General features: G+C 37.1%; 1 protein-coding gene across 1 annotated transcript in view; it reads right to left on the bottom strand.

Moving 5' to 3' along the window:
- The window catches only part of CACNB4 (calcium voltage-gated channel auxiliary subunit beta 4), a 390,197-nt gene that overhangs the window by 71,523 nt on the left and 298,533 nt on the right, over positions 1 to 20,141 (bottom strand). The window contains exons 3-8 of the mRNA XM_074215976.1: positions 18,265 to 18,384; positions 16,553 to 16,675; positions 3,736 to 3,866; positions 1,987 to 2,063; positions 902 to 921; positions 588 to 668 (exon numbers count right to left, since the gene is read on the bottom strand). Of these exons, the coding sequence (XP_074072077.1) occupies positions 588 to 668; positions 902 to 921; positions 1,987 to 2,063; positions 3,736 to 3,866; positions 16,553 to 16,675; positions 18,265 to 18,384 (552 nt within the window). The remainder of the gene's footprint in view (positions 1 to 587; positions 669 to 901; positions 922 to 1,986; positions 2,064 to 3,735; positions 3,867 to 16,552; positions 16,676 to 18,264; positions 18,385 to 20,141) is intronic.

Genomic DNA, 20,141 nt, shown 5'->3' with positions numbered 1-20,141 from the left:
TTTACAGATATTTAATTGATCTGCTTTAAAATTATGCAAGTATTTTTGTAGTAATATTCTAATTTTTTAAAATAGAGAAATATAATTCCATGAAAGTATCTAAAATTCTAGATATTGCTTCCAAAGGATCTAAGAAGGGGAACATTGATGGTATCTTCCCAGAGGATGATCTAGGGTTGTTGGCTGATTGTTGGTATATTCTCTCATGTAGATTATTTTCAGTTCTCTATGGTGATGGGAAAGGCTTTTACAAGTAAATGATATAAACAGGAAATTAATGCACCCTTTCCATCCCTAATTTAATCTTTGACCACAGATATTAAAGTTTGCTTCAAGTATATATCTTCTTTCTTTTCCCTGGAAGGTCTTTCTGAAGGGTTAAATGAAGAAACAAGAAAGACAGGAAAGAGAAGCAGAGGGACCTGGATAAAATATAAATTTGATCACTTGCCCTCTCATGATGGATAATCAATAATCAATAAGCAATAATGATAATCAATGAAGGCTTGGTGACAGGATTAAATACCCAGAAGACATAGACCCAAATCTAGAAGAAGAATGGAAAAACAATAGACTGGCACTTATACCTCATAACCTTTCAGGGATGGCCCCACTAATACAACTGGCCTCATGGATGGCACAACATCATAAGGGGGGATGTGCTCCGTCTGAAAAAAAGATGATTTTTCATTGGTGACAAGACAAATAAATGACTTACATCTTTTCAACAGTAACACATATTTCCACTTTCTAGTTCCAATACTAAAGTATCATCACAGTTTCCTGCTGAGGAGGGAAATATCCCTCATTCAACAACTGATCAGATCAATGAAACTGTACATAGTAGGCCTTAACAAGCAGGCCTTAACAATAGATTTAATAAAAAAAAAACACAACTTACCACTTTTTGCTTCTGTTTTGCTAAAAGACAACAATGAGAACTATATCAAAATATGTACTGTCTTTAAATGGTAGTAGTAAATGATATTAAATGATGGAAAAATGTGCTAATTTCTGTTATAATTCTTTTGGTCTACTAATCTGTGATGAGGACTGAATGGAAAAATTGTTCAATTTCTTTATTGAGCCTCTCCATTTCAAGAAATATAAAGAAGAACATATAAATAGCATACTACCTTAGGTCCTGTCCTATTCATAAAAGATTAAGTGGGCTGCTGATTCATAACATATATGATTTGAGGCCAACTCTGATAACACATAAGTAGATAGACATCTAGAGTTCTGAGCAATTTTCTGGATAAACCAGGGATTCAAATTGGCCTTCAGAAATGGGAGACAATTTTGGTTCAGGATGCCTGGGATCAGTCTGGATTTACTTGAGAAAAGAACCAAAAGTATTTTAGCTACAATTTTAACTCCCTGGGATCCTTCAGTGAGATCAACTGGGATTTCTATAGGCTAAATTAGATCCTCTGAGCTAATGAATCTGAATCTGAAATACTAGGTTGGTTCCTTCTCCTATATCTGGGCCAAATTAGAACTGAATCAGCATACAGGAAGAGGGAGGTACATGAGATAGAACAACTCCCATGTGTGTCGATCTCAATTTTTCCCCAGTGTATGAATACAGCCCCACCAAGTCACCTCTCATTAGGCACTTAAAAAAGTATTTTCCTCTTAAGAAAACTATAACTTTCCATTTCTTTCTTTAAGGGTCTTAAAAAGCTTCAGGTCTTTTGAGCTTGGAGTGAGGTGAAAGATCTAATTCAGACAATCTTTGGTAGCAGAGGTCCTGCCTCCAGACTGTCAATAAGATATTCATAATTATTTTACAGTTTTTTTTTAGTGGTTTTTAGTGCCATTAGGTTAAAAAAAAAAGAAAAAGTACTTAATTACATAATCAAAAGAAAACATCAGAAAAAAAACAGGTCTTCTAAAACTCTTCTGGATTAGCAAAAGAATTTTCCTATTTTGAAATTCCAAGAAAGGAATAATTTCTAATAAGTGTTCAAATAACATCCCTACCAGTTGATGTGGGTGTTGCTCGAAATGTTCCTGACACCATTTCTCCAAGACTTGAAGAAGAGTTTCCACCTGATTTCCTAGGAAAAACCAAGAAATACATGTAAAACAAACCTCTCAGATATCTAATGACAGTCAGAACATGATATACTTTATTTGACTAAAATCCTAATCAATTCAAGAAATCAAATCCTGTGTAATCAAACCACAATTATGTCTTTAAATTGATTTTTTTAATTAGGATAAGGGAATTCTAGTGCAAGGAATATTACTAGAAATGAGTGAAACATTAGTTAACCTTTAAAAAGAATTTTTTTAATACAATGAGATTATCATTTAACAGTGATTATTAAGCTCATGTGCAAAGTGCTACTCTAGGTGATGATGGGATACAAAGATAAGTTGGACACGGTTCCTGCTCTCAGAGAATTTGAGTTACTGAAGTATTTAATCTATCAATTCTATTTCTCCTCATTTCATTTTGCTTTTCGTGAGAGTGATTAGGAAAAACATAAACATCTCATAAGTGTACGTATGTGTATATTTATTTAACTAAGACAGCATTTCCACTCAGTGTGAAAATATATGCCAAAATAAAAATATTTTACTCTTTCATATTTTTAATGTGACCCTAATGACAAGAATCAGGTATGCAATACAGTAAAGACTAAAGAATTTCTTGAACCAAAATGAATTTCTACAAGTGATTCCATGTGAACACAGTAAAATAATATTTTGGTCAATCCCAGAAAATATATCTCCCAGTTTCCTCTCCCTTACCCTGATAGGATTAGATAATATCCATCTAAAGATAAGCATAGGGTATACAAGAAAGAATAAGTAAATATCAATGGAAGAAAGCAGATGATTTCTCATTCTGACTTTTCTACCTTTCTTCTTGCCAATCAAGTTACTGTTAAAATCAAATAACATGGGATCCCAAACAAATGCTGAACCATTTATTAAATAGGCAAAGGTGGCCCCAACAGAGGAAGGAGATGGAGGAAATAGGTGGAGAAGGGAGTGATAATTGATTCTATTTTAAGTGTATTCAAAAATAATGACATACAATAAATGCTTCAGTGAGAATAGGAACTTAACATAGATGGCTTTATTAACAACTTATTTGCTTTCCCTGTGAGGTTTTTAAACATTTCTCCTACAAGTAAGATTCCTACTTATTCTTTAATATTTTTCTAAAAATTGGTTTCCTCAAAGTTAACTAAATTCTTCGTTTCCTTAGCTAGACATTTCAGACACCTCTGAAAAATTCTGAGTGAACAAATAGTACCCTCAGATTATTTGGCCATCTCTTACTTTCTGTGTCCTTCCTGTTTGTCCAACTATCTAAAGATGGCTGGAAAAGAACTATAACATTTGGTCAGTGTGATTTGCCAAGGTTCATTTAAATGGTAGAATAAATGAATAAGGCTTCATCACTTAACAAAGTAATCTAATGAAGCTTTTGATACCATATATAATTTTTGTGATCATGCAAATATGGACAGTCATGAAATTTCAAATATCCTCAATGGAGTTATCAGATTAGAATTAGCACATACTTGAAAAGGGTGCTAAGGATGTTGAAATGTTTGGATCCCTTTTAGGTAAGGCTTCACAAAACAAGTAGTGTATATCAAATGAATTTTGGTTTAAAATAACTATGAATTTTTTAAAAATCATCCTTGAATCCAAAAATATTTGATTTTCCTTTGGCATGACAGTTTGAATAAGAGAGAGAAGGACTCTTACCCTCCATGAAAGCGTCCTCTTTTCTGTTCCTGCTGGATTCGAATATTTTCCAGTCTAAGTGGACTTGGAATGAAGCCAATTTCACAGCCCTCTTTTACCAGTCTTCCTATCCACCAATCATTGTTATATTTCTGTAGTGCAGAAACAAAACTAATATCAATCAATCAAATTGGTAGTATCTTTACCGCCTAACTGCCAATGATCTGAATTCACATGTGACTTGTGACTGTGATAGTCACATGTGACTATCTGTCCCTAGCACTTCTAATCTCATGCCTTTTCCCAAGAAATCTCAAACACCAATAGATTTTGTATGGTTCCCAAGCATCATATAGAAGGATGAAGCTAGAGGCATGAATCCTGAAGTCCCCTGGTCCTTACCCCTTCCAGTTCTTAAGGAATAAATATTGGATAAAGGATAAATGTATACCAAAACTATCAGATTTGAGCAAGATTGTATAATCATATCTAAGACAGTAACCCCGTCATGCTCTCATTACTCAAGAATTAATTGGAAAAAATGATGTGTTACTTACTAGGTGAAACTTGATAGAAGGCATATACTCTTTGTGGTTTTTTCTTTTAAGGCAATGGGATTAAGTGACTTGCCCAAGGTCACACAGCCAGGTAATTATAATTATTGAAGAATTATTAAGTGTCTAAGGTTGGATTTGAACTCAGGTCCTCCTGACTCCAGAGCTTTTGCTCTATCCACTGCGCCACTTAGCTGCCCCACAATATTCTTTGAAATGGGGAATTATAAATTGAGGTTCATTTTTATTGTTTTAAGGAAAGCAACTATATGATGGTAGATAGTGAAAGTTTGTTATGTATCTTTATGATGGCAGCAGTCTTAAGAGCTGACCTGATGATTAACTGTATCTTTATTACTTCCATTCTATATAAAGTTCCATAAGACATAAGTCCAGGAAACATACAAACTTAAAGGCTGTATTATACAATAAGGTAATGTGGATGACCTTATCTGATGAATAAAGAGCTAAATTTGTAATAACAGACTCCCTGAGCTATTACCAATTATTCTGTGTCTCTGCTTCTCTGGCAAAGGTCTCATTTGAACCATTCCTGGAAAACAGATATCAATACTATTTTCTTCAGAGTATCCTGGGAAGACGTCAAAACTTCTCTTGGCTATCTCTTTCAGTATGAGGTTTTCTTAGGTTCTTTTATTCCAAAAGTATATTTATATTCTAAAAAGTAACATTTATGTAGAATATCTGGTTTAGTTCTGAGAGATGAGGGGAAAAATACCTAACCGGTAAAAAAACAGAAGTTAAAGATGCCGATGAGAGAGGCCTTTTCTAAATATAGGCCTTATTTTTTCCTTTAATCAGGCTTTTATAAAACCTTTGGTCTATAATTGGTATTATTTTTTAGTCTATACTGTATACAATATAGAAGCTCATTATATCTCTCACATCAGATGAATAACCTTTGAATAGGTAAGGGCAGAGTAACATGTTTAACTTTTAAATGGCATTTTAAAATTTGTAAAACATTTTAGAGTTATTTCCTCATTTAAGCCTCATAATCATCCTATTATTACCTTATTATCTCCATTTTACAGATGAGAAAACTGAGTCCAAGAGAATAAATGATCTGCCCAGGGTTTCAGAACTAGTCAATGTTAGATTTAGGGGATTCTCTATCTAGTTTGTGACAATGCCTTTCTGAGAGGAAATGATACCCAAGATAAATAGAAAGATTACAAGAGACCACTAAGTTGCCTTCAATAAATTCAAGTTTCCAGGTCCAGTTTTACTGAATCGTCTTAAAAGAATTGGTAAATTTGACTGCGAAATAATGTCTGAATGGTCATGTAGACTAGAGACCAGATTATTCAAGGACAGATCTTTTGATTTTCAAAAAAATGAGAAAGAGGCTAATAGACCAAGGAACTTGACTTAAATTTCTTTTTTTTAGGTTTTTTTTTTTTTTGCAAGGCAAATGGGGTTAAGTGGCTTGCCCAAGGCCACACAGCTAGGTAATTATTAAGTGTCTGAGATCAGATTTGAACCCAGGTACTCCTGACTCCAGGGCCAGTGCTTTATCCACTGCCACCTAGCTGCCCCTTGACTTAAATTTCTAACCAAATATAGAATGTGCCTTGTGAAAGGGAAGAGGGGAAATGTGGCACAGTAAATAGATAGGTTGGGCAGAAGCCAGGCCATTGTGACTTTAAATCCAACTTTGGCCACATCTTGTCTGTGTGACCCTTATTTAGCCATGGTGTTACAGGCAAAACCTTGAATAGAAGATGTTAATTTTCATTGGGCAGCTAAGGGTCAGAGTGAACAGATTTTTGGACTTGGAGTTAGGCAGAAAAGAGCATGAAAGATGCCTCAGACACTAGCTGTGTGACCCAGGTCAAATCACTTAACCTATCTCAGCCTGAGATTCCTCATCTGTAAAATGAGGATAACAGCACTTACCTTCCAGGGTCGTTGTGGGAAATCCAGCTCTATAAATGCTACCATGACAAATTGGTATGGAAAACACCTTGCCAGGAGGCCTCTGCACCTATGAACCTACAGACCTGATTCTTTTTTTAATTAAAGATAAACTCTTTAGCTAAACAATAAAGACTTAGTGACCACAAAGAGCTAGCATGACTTCATAAACAGGCCATAATAACTAATGTCATGTTTGTTTTTAAAAGTGTTGGTTATCACACACACACACACACACACACACACACACACACACACACAGAGTCTGCTACCAAATAAATCCATTTAAAGATAAAAAAGTGGGGGGTTACTAGGCAAATAAATGCATTTAAAGAAAAAAAAAGTGTTGGTTACTAGGCTGTTACACCAGAGGAATGCTCTAGACCAGACGTTCTTAATCATTTTGGTGCCATGGGCCCCTTTAGTTATGTGGTAAAGACTAAAGAGTCTTTATAATCATGTTCTCAAATGCACAAAAGGAAATAAGCAGGATTATAAAGGAAACCAATTCTATTAAAATGTAATTATATAAATTTTTTTTAGAAAATTCAGAGTCTGGGTTTTAGAACCTACATAGAATTTTCCTAGATTTTATCAAAGTATTTGGCCAAATTGATCAGGCTGCTCTTGTGGAAAAAATAGATAAATGGGTCTACCAATAGTAAAGTTGGGTGAATTTAGAACTCACTGAACACCTGGATCCAGAGATTCACTAAGATGTCAATGTTAAATTGAAATATATATATATTTCTAGTCAGATGGTCTACAGTTTTGTTTTTAATTGAGCACTCTTTAAAATTTGAGTCGAAGGCATGGATCTGTCAAATATGCAGGTGACACAAAGATAGAGGAATAAGGTGATATATAATATAACAGAGTCAGGATCTAAATATATCTTTGTAACCTAGAATGCTGGGCTAAATCTATCAAGATTAATTAATCAATAAGTACTTATCAAAGACCTGCAACATGCCAAACACTCTGCTGGTCATTAAAATGAAATTTAATACCAGCAAATATGAAGTCTTATAATTGAGTTAATTTTTAAAACTCCTCAGTCTTACAATGTCAGAGTCATCTTGGGAAGCATGTCTAGAGAGCAATTAATCTGAAAATGGCATTAATGTGAATATAAATATGATATGACAACTTTAAATACTGGTGGAATAATGAAATGCCAAGCACTAGAGATGTATTAGTAATACTGTACTCCATCCTAGTTGTATTGCTTCTGGAGTATGGTGTCTGGTAATCATTTTAGGAGGGTAATCACATGGTGAAGGCCTTGAAATCATGCTGGATGAGAACTGGTTAAAAGAACTGGAACTCTTTACCCCTACAGATCAGTCACAATTATTTTTTGGGGGTCAATATTATATGCTATTTTGAACATTTTCATATCTTAGGTCAAATGTGAGATGGATACACAATACATAAATTTGTTCCAGTATTCATCAAAGAACAACAGCAATAAGATAGTATAGAAGTGACAAATATTTATTAAAAACCCACTGGAAACACAGTGCTAAATTGGCAGGCATGCAATGTTAAATGAACATTCAACTAGGTTCAGGAAACCTGAGTTCATTTCCTAACTCAGGTTCTGACTTAGTAGATAGCCCTGGATACCCTAGATTTAATTTACTCTCAGTAGTAGCTTATGCATTAGAAGGGAGCTAAATATGTTTATTTTAATTTAACAAGGAAGGGGTGACTTCCAGAAATTTTTGCTCGGACAGCTAGATTTTAAGCTGACTATTGTTGTAAGGACAAAAGTGATGATGACTCATATTCTCCTAGGGCTAAAACTATTTCCTGTGAGTAAGTTAGTTCAGCAAAGCAGTAATTTAGTAAATGGTACCTTGATGGCCCTAAGAGGGCTCTGGTATCCTAAAAGATTATACAGTTCCCCAAAATGATCAATTTAATTCCAGAGAATAATTCAAACAATGGTGAATCAGACTTCAATATGTATGAAAGAGATAGGAGCTACTTGAAAGAAAAGAATTTTACACACACACACACACACACACACACACACACACACACACACACATTCCCCCACTGCCCCCAACCATTCCCACATACGTATATACATTCAAGAACTTAATAATATCATTGCTCCATTTATATGAGAGATATAACTGTTTTCTCATCTCTGACAATATCTATTAGTAATATTTCAGATGATACATAATGAATGTCCTTGGGGGAGATGGGTAAGATGAGTAGGAGGAACCTTTGTTAGCAATGTCTGGTCATTTCTGCTGACATTCTGTGGCACAAACCAGCTTTCTCACAAGGTCACCTAGTCTTTGGGTTCCTTAAAGGGCTCGATACTTTCTCCTTCTAAAGAGATTTTTTTTTAAAAATCTAGTATTTAAAGCTCTGAAAACCAGTAATCATAACCCTCATGAGAATAACCAGCTCAGTGTTAGCCACCTACATTCAAAGAGAAAAACAAGAACATTGCTTCCAACTACAAATAAAAATAACCAATAACCTACTTGAAAATTAAAACAATATTGTCAAACTCAACTAGAAAGTGGAGGGAGAGAGAAGAATTAAACAGTACATAAGAATCCCTGTGGGCCTCATACTGATTGATTTAGTCACTTATTTACAGTATCTATGATCTATTGTATTTTTATTTTGTTAACTATTTAACAATTATATTTTAATCTGGTTCTAGCACATTTGGGAGATTTGACCAGCAGGCATCATTTTTGACATCTCTCCCTTAAAGGATACTCATGAGATGGTAGAATTCAATAAAAAGGGGGCGGAGCCAAGATGGCGACAAGAAGGGATCAAGTCTTAGGTGCTCTCTGATAAAACTCATCAGCTAAGGACTCTAACTAAACTTTCGAGAGACAGAACCCACAAAGGGACCCAGTGAGGCAGTTCTCCTACTCAAGGTAACCTGGAAAAGAGCAGTAAGGCTCTGCTCCCTGGGATCAGAGGGGCGGCCTGCCAGAGGGGTGGCCCGCCAGAGCGAAAGAACTTCAGCCTCCCGGAGGCAGCCCCAGGGCGCTGGGAGTCTCAGCTCACAGCAGCGGGGGGAGTCTCCAGAGCTGCACCCCGAGGAGCACCGGGCACAAAGTGGGGGAATAGCAGGGGACCTCTGCCAGAGCGAGCACGTGGAGCCCAGCCCTCGGGGCACACAGCAAGCTGCTTGGTCTTTCTGCAGCCCAGAGCCTGAAACAGAAGCAGGCGGAGCCCATAAGCAGGAGCCCCCAGGGCATGAGCCCATTGAGCTGAGTGGGGGGGAGTGAAGAGAAACTGGGAGCTCTGTCCTCTGCCCCTGGAACAGGACTTTGGGGCTCTGACCACATTCAGATCCTGATCACAGTCTAGGCCCCCCCATAGAACAGCAGGGCCCCCCCCACCTCAGCCTGGTGGCAGAGGGAGGTGCTTATGGTCATTCACAGACCAGGAGGGAGGACAGAGCCTCACACAGTGAGATCCTTGTGGGAGTGTCCCAAAAGCTCAGGAAGCACCCCAAACCAGGCCCAGGCTGGGAAAACGAGCAAGCCGAGAAAAAAATGAAGACTATTGAGAAATATTTTGCAAATGAGCCCAAGAAGGACCAAAATACTCAGTCTGAAGATGAGGAAACACAAGCTCCTGCATCTAAAGACTCCAAGAAAAACAGAAATTGGGTTCAGGCTATGACAGAGCTCAAAAAAGACTTTGAAAATCAAATGAGGGAGCTGGAAGAAAAACTGGGAAAAGAAAGGAGAGAGATGCAGGAAAAACATGAAAATGAAGTCAGCAGCTTAGTCAAGGAAATCCAAAAAAATGCTGAAGAAAATAGCATGCTAAAAACCAGCTTAGGTCAAATGGATAAAACAGTTCAAAAAGTTATTGAGGAGAAGAATGCTTTAAAAAGCAAAATTGGCCAGATGGAAAAAGAGATAAGAAAACTCTCTGAGGAGAACAAATCCTTCAGACAAAGAATAGAATTCAGGGAGATTGATAAATTTAACAGAAATCAGGAATCAATACTTCAAAACAAAAAAATGAAAAATTAGAAGAAAATGTGAAATATCTCATTGAAAAAACAACTGATATGGAAAACAGACTTAGGAAAGATAATTTAAAAATTATTGGAATACCTGAAAGTCATGATCAGGAAAAGAGCCTTGACATCATTTTCAAAGAATTACTACAGGAAAATTGCCCTGATATTCTAGAAGCAGAGGGCAAAATAAAAATGGAGAGAATCCACCGATCCCCCAGAGAAAGAGATCCCAAAAAACCAACCCCCAGGAATATTATAGCCAAGTTCTAGAACTCCTAAGTCAAAGAGAAAATATTACAAGCAGCCAGAAGGACACAATTCAAATACCGTGGAGCTGCAATCAGGGTCACACAGGACTTAGCAGCAGCTACATTGGAAGCTCGTAGGGCTTGGAATACAATATACCGGAAGGCAAAAGAGCTTAGAATGCAGCCAAGAATGAACTACCCAGCAAGGCTGAATGTCCTCTTCCAGGGAAAAAGATGGACTTTCAATGAACCAGGGGAATTTCAAATGTTCCTTTTGGAATGGCCAGAGATGAACAGAAGGTCTGATCTTCAGATACAGGACTCAGGTGAAGCATAGAGAGTGGAGGAGAAGGGGAAAATGTGAGGGACTTAATGATGATGAACTGTATGTATTATTGTATAGAAAAATGACATTGATAATAATCATATGAACCTTCTCAGTTAATAGAGCAGGTAGAGGGAGCTTTTATAGTTGAATCACAGGAGAAAGCTGAATTCGAAGATAAAATATGGTGCAAAAATGGAGTCAATAGAAAAAAAAAGGAAACATAATGGGAGAAAGAAAAAGGAGAGGGGGAATAAGCCAAGATATTTCATATAATAAGATTTTTCTTTATTACAATGAGCTATTGCAATGATATGGAAGGGGGAAGGCAAGGGGGAATGAGGGAAACTTTGCTCTCATCAGAGGTGGCTAGGAGAGGAAACAGCGAATATACTCAATGGGTATAGACATCTGGAGTAAGAAGGAGGGGGGAGCAGGGGGAAGGGGTGGGGATGTGAATAAAGGAGGAGAGGATGGACCATGGGGGGACAGTGGCCAGATATAACACATTTTCTTTTTTACTTGTTGCAAGGGGCTGGGATTGGATGGCCTGTCTGGGACCATAGGGCCAGGTGGATGCTGGGCCTAAGGGGTGGTATGGGGGCTCAGGGCTTCTTGGCCCCAGGACCAGGGATCTGTCTACTGCGCCACTCAGCGACCCTACAGCAGAGTCAGAGTGAAAGGAGAAAGAAAATATAGTACATGATAGTGGAGAAATACGAAAGGAGGGAGTTGCGATCAGCAATGGCAACATTGGAAAAATATGGAAGTAACTTTTGTGATGGACTTACCATAAAGAATGAGATCCACCCATGACAGAGTTGTTGGTGTTGGAACAAAGACTGAAGCACATTTTTTGTTATTATTTGGGGGAGGGTGCAGGGCAAGTGGGGCTGGGTGGCCTGCCTGGGGCCACATAGCAAGGTGATCTTTGGGTGTCTGGGGCCGGATTTGGACCCAGGTGTTCCTGGCTCAAGGGCCAATGCTATGTCTGCCACCCAGCCACCCCTACTATTATTACTATTTTATTTTATTTTGGGTCTTTTTTTCTTTTTTTTGGTTTTTGCAGGGCAATGGGGATCGGGTGGCTTGCATGTCACATGGCTGGATGATTGTTGGGTTTATGAGGCTGGATATGGGCTCGGGTGCTCGTGGCTCCAGGGCTGGTGCTTCATCCATTGTGCCACCTGGCCATACCTACAATTATTACTATTACTTTTTTTTATTTTAATTTTTTTCTCTCCCCTTTACTTTTTTTTGCCCAAGCAAGTCTATCTATATTCATGGGGGAGGAGGGGTATTTTGTTTACTTGTAAACAAGAATATTTTATTAATGTAAAAAAAATTTGTACAAAATGAGAATAAAAAATAAATTTAAAAAAAAATTCAATAAAAAGCAACAAAGGGGGGTGGCTAGGTGGCACAGTGGATAAAGCACAGGCCCTGGAGTCAGGAGTACCTGGGTTCAAATCTGGGCTCAGACACTTAATAATTACCTAGCTGCATGGCCCTGGGCAAGCCACTTAACCCCATTAGCCTTTCCAAAAAAAAAAAAAAGCAACAAAGAGAGGGATAACCTAACTATAATCCTAGAGGCACTAGAAGATAACTTTAGATAGTGGGCATATTTTAAGGTTTGGTTGATAAGACATGGACACTATTTTGTTGGGAATGCCCTATTAGGAGATGGTGCAAGGTAAGACCACTTTTAGTATTTTATTATTTTTATTTAGTGGGACAGATTATAACCTAAGGGTTTCTGCTAATCAAAAGTAGCATAAGGTAATGTTTTCTGAATTGGAGGTATATGGTGTCATAACCCATTTAGGTATCAAATTCTTATGGGGGAAGAGAAGATATAAAGTTTTAGCATTTTTTAAAATTTAAGGATGGAAAAGTTAACATACAATTCTAGTGATACAGACAAATCAAGCATTTCTAGAGAGAAAGGGATAGGGCAAGGGAAAAATTTGAATGTGGATTTATAGAAATGTATTTCTTAAAATTACAGTAGTACTTGCTTATAATGCTGGTGTTGGGGATAATATTGGCATTATGACCTAGGTTATGTCAGGTTTGCTATGTTGGTGTTGCTTCAGGGAAGAATTAATATATTCTTGGGATATTTAAATGCCTATTAGTTCTCTTATTCTATGGATTACTCACTTAACTGTGTTAGAACTTTTGATCAGTTCAATGTTCTATATTACCTGTCCCCAACCACAAAATTAAAATTTCCAGGATTTAAATACATAAACAATTTTTATTTTTATAAAAGACATAAAACATGATGTTTTTGCAAAAAAAAAAAAAAGGAAAAAGGAAAAAGAGTGACTAAGAATTCTCCCCAACACTTGTACTCAGGGGACTAAAATTTGGGGCTATGATAGATTTACTAACTTTACTCAAAAATGATTTGAAATGACAAGTAGAGGTCATTATGTTGTTGGGGCCAGTCTATCATGTGTCAGACATTGGAGAAACAAAGAAAGACAACAGATAGCTCCCATTCTCAAGGAGCTCCCAAAACTAAAAGAAGGAAGAAAAAATGCAACTAGCTATTTGCAAACAAGACTACACAGAATACATTGAGGGTAATCTCAGAGAGAAAGTGATGACATGAAGGAGGACTGGGAAAGTTTCTTTAGATGACACTTAGAGGAAGCTAAGAAAGCCAGGAGGTAGAGTTGAAGAAGGGAACAATTCTAGTCAGTGGAAATGTTCAGCTGGGAAATGCGGTGTCATGAATAAACTGCAAGGGGGCCAGTGTTACTGTGAATGTGGAGGGAAGTAAGGTGTTAAAAGACTGAAAAAGTAAAAAAGGGAGACCCTAAGGGAATAAAAAGCAGAATATTAAGGCAAGCTGGAACAGGAAGAAGTAAAGAACCAAAAGGATGCTGATTGAGCCATCTGAGAAGTAAGATCTTGCATAAATCTTGTGGTTTGGGGAATTGTTACTGAACCACTAACATGGCTTTAATTGCAAAGACCTAGTGCTGGGTAGTAAAATGGAAATAACACATTGTTTGTGAAGGTGCATGTGGTACACAATTATAACCCACTTCACAATCCATATCTGTATTTACAGTAACAATCAGCCCACAACTGTGGTTAAGTATCATTAACCAAAGAGAAGTGCAACTCCCATATGGCTATGTTCTATGAAATTAACTGAGAAAGCTACTGGGAAAGTCACTGGGGATTTTCTTTTCATGCCCGATGATCATGTAGGCTGCATAATGATAACAATAATAACAACAGTAACTTGAAAACACATAGCACTTAAGGGTTTATAGAGTACTTGACTCAAAATAGCTCTGTGGGGTAAGCAGGGCAAGTATTGTTTATCCCCATTTTACAGATGAAGACATAGAGGCTTAGAAAGGTTAGTGAATTGGCAAGATTTCATAGTTTTAAGGATCAGGTTGGGTCTTCAATCCAGGTCCTTTGATACCAGTGTTCTCTCCCATCCACCATTTTTCCTGTGTCTAAATGCATGTATAACTGAAGACATTCAGTCATTTTTCTATATAGTAAAAGACATTTGTCTGTTCTCAATAATCTAGATGTATACATACATACATACAGCCTTGAAATCACTTAGGCTTTTTTGGACCAGACCTATGTTTTCATCTAAATAGGTAATTACCAATAAGGAAACTTCCTCCCTCAATAAATATTTGCATCTCCTTTGTATCTTATAGCTCCAGTGAGTTGCCCAGTCATTGCCACTAAGCAATCTGCCCAGCATCATATATCCAGTGTTTGTCAGACATGGAACTTGAATCCACATCTTTCTGATTGTAATCCATGATACCACACTACTGTCATATATACTATAGACAGTACCAGTATTCTGAATAGGAGTGCAATGGTAAATATTTTATAATCATCTCTCCAGGAAAAAAAAATGTATACATGATGTACTTTAAGTCTAAATTGAATATTTTTTCTATCATTTTTTAAAGTCTAGACAATCTAGACCATGATAAATAAAATCCTGATTTGTAGAGTATGCCAATTTCTTCATTTTTTTTCTTAATTTTTATTTATTTAAGGTAAGAGTGACATACTCAAGGTCATTAAGTGTCCAAGGCCGCATTTGAATTCAAGTCCTCCTGACTCCAAGGAGGTACTCTACCCACTGCGCCACCTAGCTGCCCTGAGTATGCCAATTTCTAAGGGGTAAAGGCTCACAATGAAAATTTAACAATCAGCTCTTGTCAGTCTTTATGAGCTGGCTCCAGCACAACTCATAATTTTAGAACATAAATCCTTATAGTATATTCATTAAAAATTGTTAGGAAATTCTAGTAGTTCACATGAGATAATTTAATAGATGAGTAATACAGATAAGTGGATAGGGAAAGATTTCAGGTTATGACATGAAAGTTTTCACATTATAAAAAAGATAAATGAAGGAAAAACTTCTTTTGAATTTGATAAATGAAAGAAGGCCAATACATTTAAATTTTCAATGGTTTTGTATTTTTGTGGCCATTGACATTATTGTCTTATGTTTATGTTCTTCTTCCCAGGCACTATGATACATGCATTTTTGCCTCCTTGACCTCCTTTTTCCAAACTTTTATACTAAGCCCTAGCATTCTAAAAGTTTGCTTTTATTTCCCAGTCTATTTTGCTCTTAGTTTCCTAGGTATAGTTATCCTTTCCATATCACAGGGGTTAGGGGTACAGGGCCACCATGTGCTGAAAAATCCTCATAAAACATTTTGGATCTCCCTTTGTAACAGAGAAGTCTGAACTTTTTCTTTTTTACAGAATTTTTATAGTACCTTATTATAAAATCTGGGTTAAGTATTTGGTCACAGATTCTATGTCAAATGTTGGTTTGTGCATGCCATTAGCAGCTTCTGCAAAAATCTTTAAAAATTCCCATTTAATTTATTATGTCAAAGGGGAAAGTTGTGATGTAGAAGGGAAAACTGTATTTTCTTCCCTTTCTCAATTTTAGCATCTTCCTTTGATCACACTCATTGACTGAGTTCCAAGTTCCAGTGAATCCACAATAAAGATTTCAAAAGGTATCCTTTCTTTGGTAGAGAGGGCTCACCATGAAGTTAATCTGCTAGTGGACTGACATTTGGTTGAGTTTGATTTCCCAGAGCCCAGTATGGCCATCCGTTCACACTAATTGCTAAGTTACCAGAGGATAACCTATTTTTCCTCAATACATGTTTTTAAGGGTTGACAGCAAATGAGTACCTAAATTTTTTTAATAATACAATCTCTACTATTTTCACGATGCTAAACTTTCTTAAGGTTAAATGAACCAGGGGCAGGTAGTTGACACAGTTGAAAAAGCACCAGCCCTGGAGTCAGAAGGACCTGAGTTCAAATGTGAACTCAGATACCTAATAATTGCCTAGCTGTATGACCTTAGGCATGTCACTTAACCCCATTACCTTAAATAAATTTTTTTTTAGGTTTTTTTCAAGGCAAACAGGGTTAAGTGGCTTGCCCAAAGCCAAACAGCTAGGTAATTATTAAGTATCTGAGACCAGATTTGAACCCAGGTACTCCTGACTCCAGGGCTGGTGCTTTATCCACTGCACCACCTAGTCACCCCCAATAAAAAAAATTTTTAAAAAGGTTAAATGAACCTGGGTTGCCTCATAAAACAATAATATCTCATGTTGGGAGTAATCAGGTTTCCTCTCAATTTAGTCTGGCTCAGATCTCAGGTTTAAGCTTTTAATAGGAAAGAGAATACGGAATTTTTATTTACCTCTTTAATGTGCAGAAAGTCCTTGGCATCAAAGGAGATGGCAGTGCTTGGAACAGGAACGTCTTCATCTAGAGCTCCACAGTAACTCACATTCGTTTTCACGGCAAATGCTACAGGTTTTGACTTGGAATAGGAAAAAAGGAGGGGAAAGAGATACTGTAAGTTGATACTTTTCAAATTGAAATTCTTTTTTCTGTGATATGAGTGTAAATCAACCCTCAGAGAGAAATCCCAAAAGGATTTTATATTTTCAGGCATTCTGAAAAGTCAAGAAAACTGGGGAGTTTATAATGAAAATGAATAGAAAAGATGTATAAATATCAAAAAACACTCAGAAATCAGGGCAAGGGATGATGAAAGGCACATCTAAAGGATTTTCCAGGGATCCTTGAATGTGTATAAAGTTATTGAGAGGACCCACCTCAAAAACAAATGCCAACTTTGAAAGACTAAAGAACTCTGATCAATGCAAAGATCATCCTTGATTTCAGAGGACTAGCTACAAAGCATGCTGTGAACCTCTTGGCCATTCCAAGAACATTATTCCAGAATCTCCCATATATATATATATATACATATATATATATATATATATGCTATTTTGTGAAACATTCTACATTTGGGCAACCATAATGAAACAAATCATACCTTGAAAAATAAAAAGCCATAGCGGCGCAGCTAGGTGGTACAGTAGAAAGAGTACTGGTCCTGGAGTCAGGAGGACATGAGTTCAAATCTGACTTCAAACATATAATAATTACCTAGTTGTGTACCTTGGGCAAGTCACTTAGCCCCACTGCCTTGCAAAGACCAAAATAATAACAACAATAATAATAAATAAAAATAGAAACCATAACATGAACAAAATAGCCCTCATAGTTGCCATGGCTCATCCAAGAAATACATACATGCTCCCTCTGTCTCCTCCCTCAAGAAGGTGTTGCGCACCTACAATTTCACATTTCTTTCCCTGATGAAGCAGGATGTGCTTATCATATATCCCTGCCTAATTCTCCCCTACTGCCCTTTTCATCAGATAGTTTATTGCTAAATGGGAAGATGAGGAGAAATCCTGTAAGTAAATAGCTCCTGGCTGCTACTAAATAGTGGTGAACCTCAGGCACCCTCTCAGAGATATGGTAAAGCTTGACAATTAATAATATTCCATAATTTGAATTTTCTGCACCCCCCTCCCTGCTCACAGCTGTATAGTTTCCAGTCTTTACTTATATCTTGCAGATGTGGAATGAAATAGGAGAAGGAAATAACATGAAAGATCCAAAGAGGCAAATAGAGAAACCAAGAGTCCCAGATCTAACTGCTACAATGCCTAGGTTAATGGAGAGTGAAAGGGTAAAGAACAGAGTTTGTGCTTCTCATTGTGTTCGAGGACCATGAATTACAAGTTTGATCCTGGCTATAACCACTGAGAGTGATTGGCACTTCATAAGGGGAGCATATAGTGTCTGTGTATAAAGGGAAAAGAGGTTGGTACTTCAGGAAGTGATTACTTACCAAGGTCATTATTCATCTCCTGGGGATGGGGGGTATGGTAATGGAAAGAAAAGGATCCTACAGGCCTATAATCAGGTGTTTTATTTGGATACCCACAAAACGTTCACTATTAGAAACCTGGAAGATTGAGACAAGGCATTCGTAGCCAGGTCCCAGTAAGTACCCCAACACATCTGAACAAAAAAGAAAAAAATCACCTTTGCCCTTTCAAGTTGAATAGCTGCTTGTTGTTCTCTTTCCTGACGAATCGCTTCTCTATCCTCTTCCAATGATACATCTGAATCAGACGGTCTACTTGTATAGGAATCCGCTGAACCCTGCAAAGGAAAACATTCAGCAGAACAGGACAATGAGAAGAATATTAAATTTTCAAACTCATAAGAGAATCCAAGGGTGTATTCTTTTCATTTGCATGAAAACCAATGCAGAGAATATGTGCTTTATTGTGGATATAAATTTAGAATGCAGACTTTAGCAAGGCATCTGGGTAACTTTAAAAGGTAGCAATGCTGCAAGAGAAAATATTTTGACTAGACTAAATGCTAGAAAATATACTGCTGGGAAAATTATGCAATTTTAAATCTCAACATTTCTTATTTTCTGATGTCTTTACATTGAGCAAGCATTTATCTGTGGAATTTGCACCTCACCCCCATTCTTTCATATGTCTGTGCATGTGAAGTAATTACACTGGGAAAGGAGATTCAGCTTATGCTGAGGCAGATCCTAAGGGAAGGACTCAGGTTAATGATCCCCTATTAGTCAAAGTTTACAACAGAACAAAACAGACTCATATACCCTCATCATCCTGTGGTTTTGCTTGTTTACATTACAGCACTATATTCTATATAGAGGAACTTCAACTTGTCACTTAGCCTACAGCAGTTCTGATAAGGCAACTGCAAAGCAGACAAACGTGTTTGAAGATGGGAGCAGGAATATGCAGAGTCACACGCAGAACCAGGTCAGCTACACTGAGCAAGAGTGAAGTCACACCTAAGCCAGCTGAAGGAGCAGGTCTAGAAGCCACTGCTCCCACTTTGGTGGTTATAAAGCAAGATGAGATATTAGACTGTCCAAAGGATGTGGGGGATGGGGGAGATTGGGGGAAAGAAATTTAAAAGACCTGCTTTCTCATTCCTAAAATGGTTTTGTGTGGTCGCCTTATTTTAAAGGGTAGCAAGATTGAAATTTATATAAAATTATGAAAAATGTATATCTATATCTGTGTGTATATAAATACAAGTGCAGCATATAAATTTTATATATATATATATATATATATATATATATATATATATATATATATATATTTGCTAAATTGATAGTCTTTTGCAATTTTCTACTAAATACTAAAGGCAGAAAGTGTCCAGTGTCATACACTTCACAGGTAGAAAAAGCCAACTCCTGTCAAGCGACAATTCAGCCTCCCTTGGGGTGAATGCTAGTTTAGTAGGACTTGGTAGGACTGATGTTTAAGTGGTGACATGGTCCAAAACCTGTTAGGTGACAGTCTCACACTACCCCTGTATAAAATTACAACCTACTACTATAAACTTCTTTCCAAGAGTTGTTGTTTAGTCTTATCAGTCATGACTAATTCCTCATGACTCCATTTGGGGTCTTCCATGGAAAAGACACTGGAGTGGTATGCCATTTCCTTCTCCAGGTCATTTTACAGATGAGGAAACTGAAGAAACAGGTTTAAGTGACTTGCCAGGGTAACAAAGCTAGTAAGTATCTGAGGCTGAATTTGAACCCAGGTCTTCCTGTCTCCAGGTCTCCAATCCAGTGCTCTATTCACCTACCTGTCTCTTTCTTTACATGAGGACGATCAAATATTTCAGAAACTGAGATAGTAATTCCATCTCAGAGGTCTGGTTTATTGATTTATCTCAGAATCATAGATATAGAGGTGGTTATAAAGTTCAATGTCCTCATTCTACAGCTGAGAAAAAACAGAGAGCTTAAGTGACTTACCTAGGGTCACAGAGCTAATAAGTATCTGAAATATGATTTGAACCCAAATCTTCCTGACTACAAGTTCAATACTCTCCACTATGCCATATTACTT

This window comes from Macrotis lagotis, chromosome 1, assembly GCF_037893015.1.
Source record: "Macrotis lagotis isolate mMagLag1 chromosome 1, bilby.v1.9.chrom.fasta, whole genome shotgun sequence".
NCBI classification, from domain to species: domain Eukaryota; kingdom Metazoa; phylum Chordata; class Mammalia; order Peramelemorphia; family Peramelidae; genus Macrotis; species Macrotis lagotis.
Note: the sequence above shows the minus strand (reverse complement) of the source record. Positions and strands in the feature narration are given on the sequence as shown.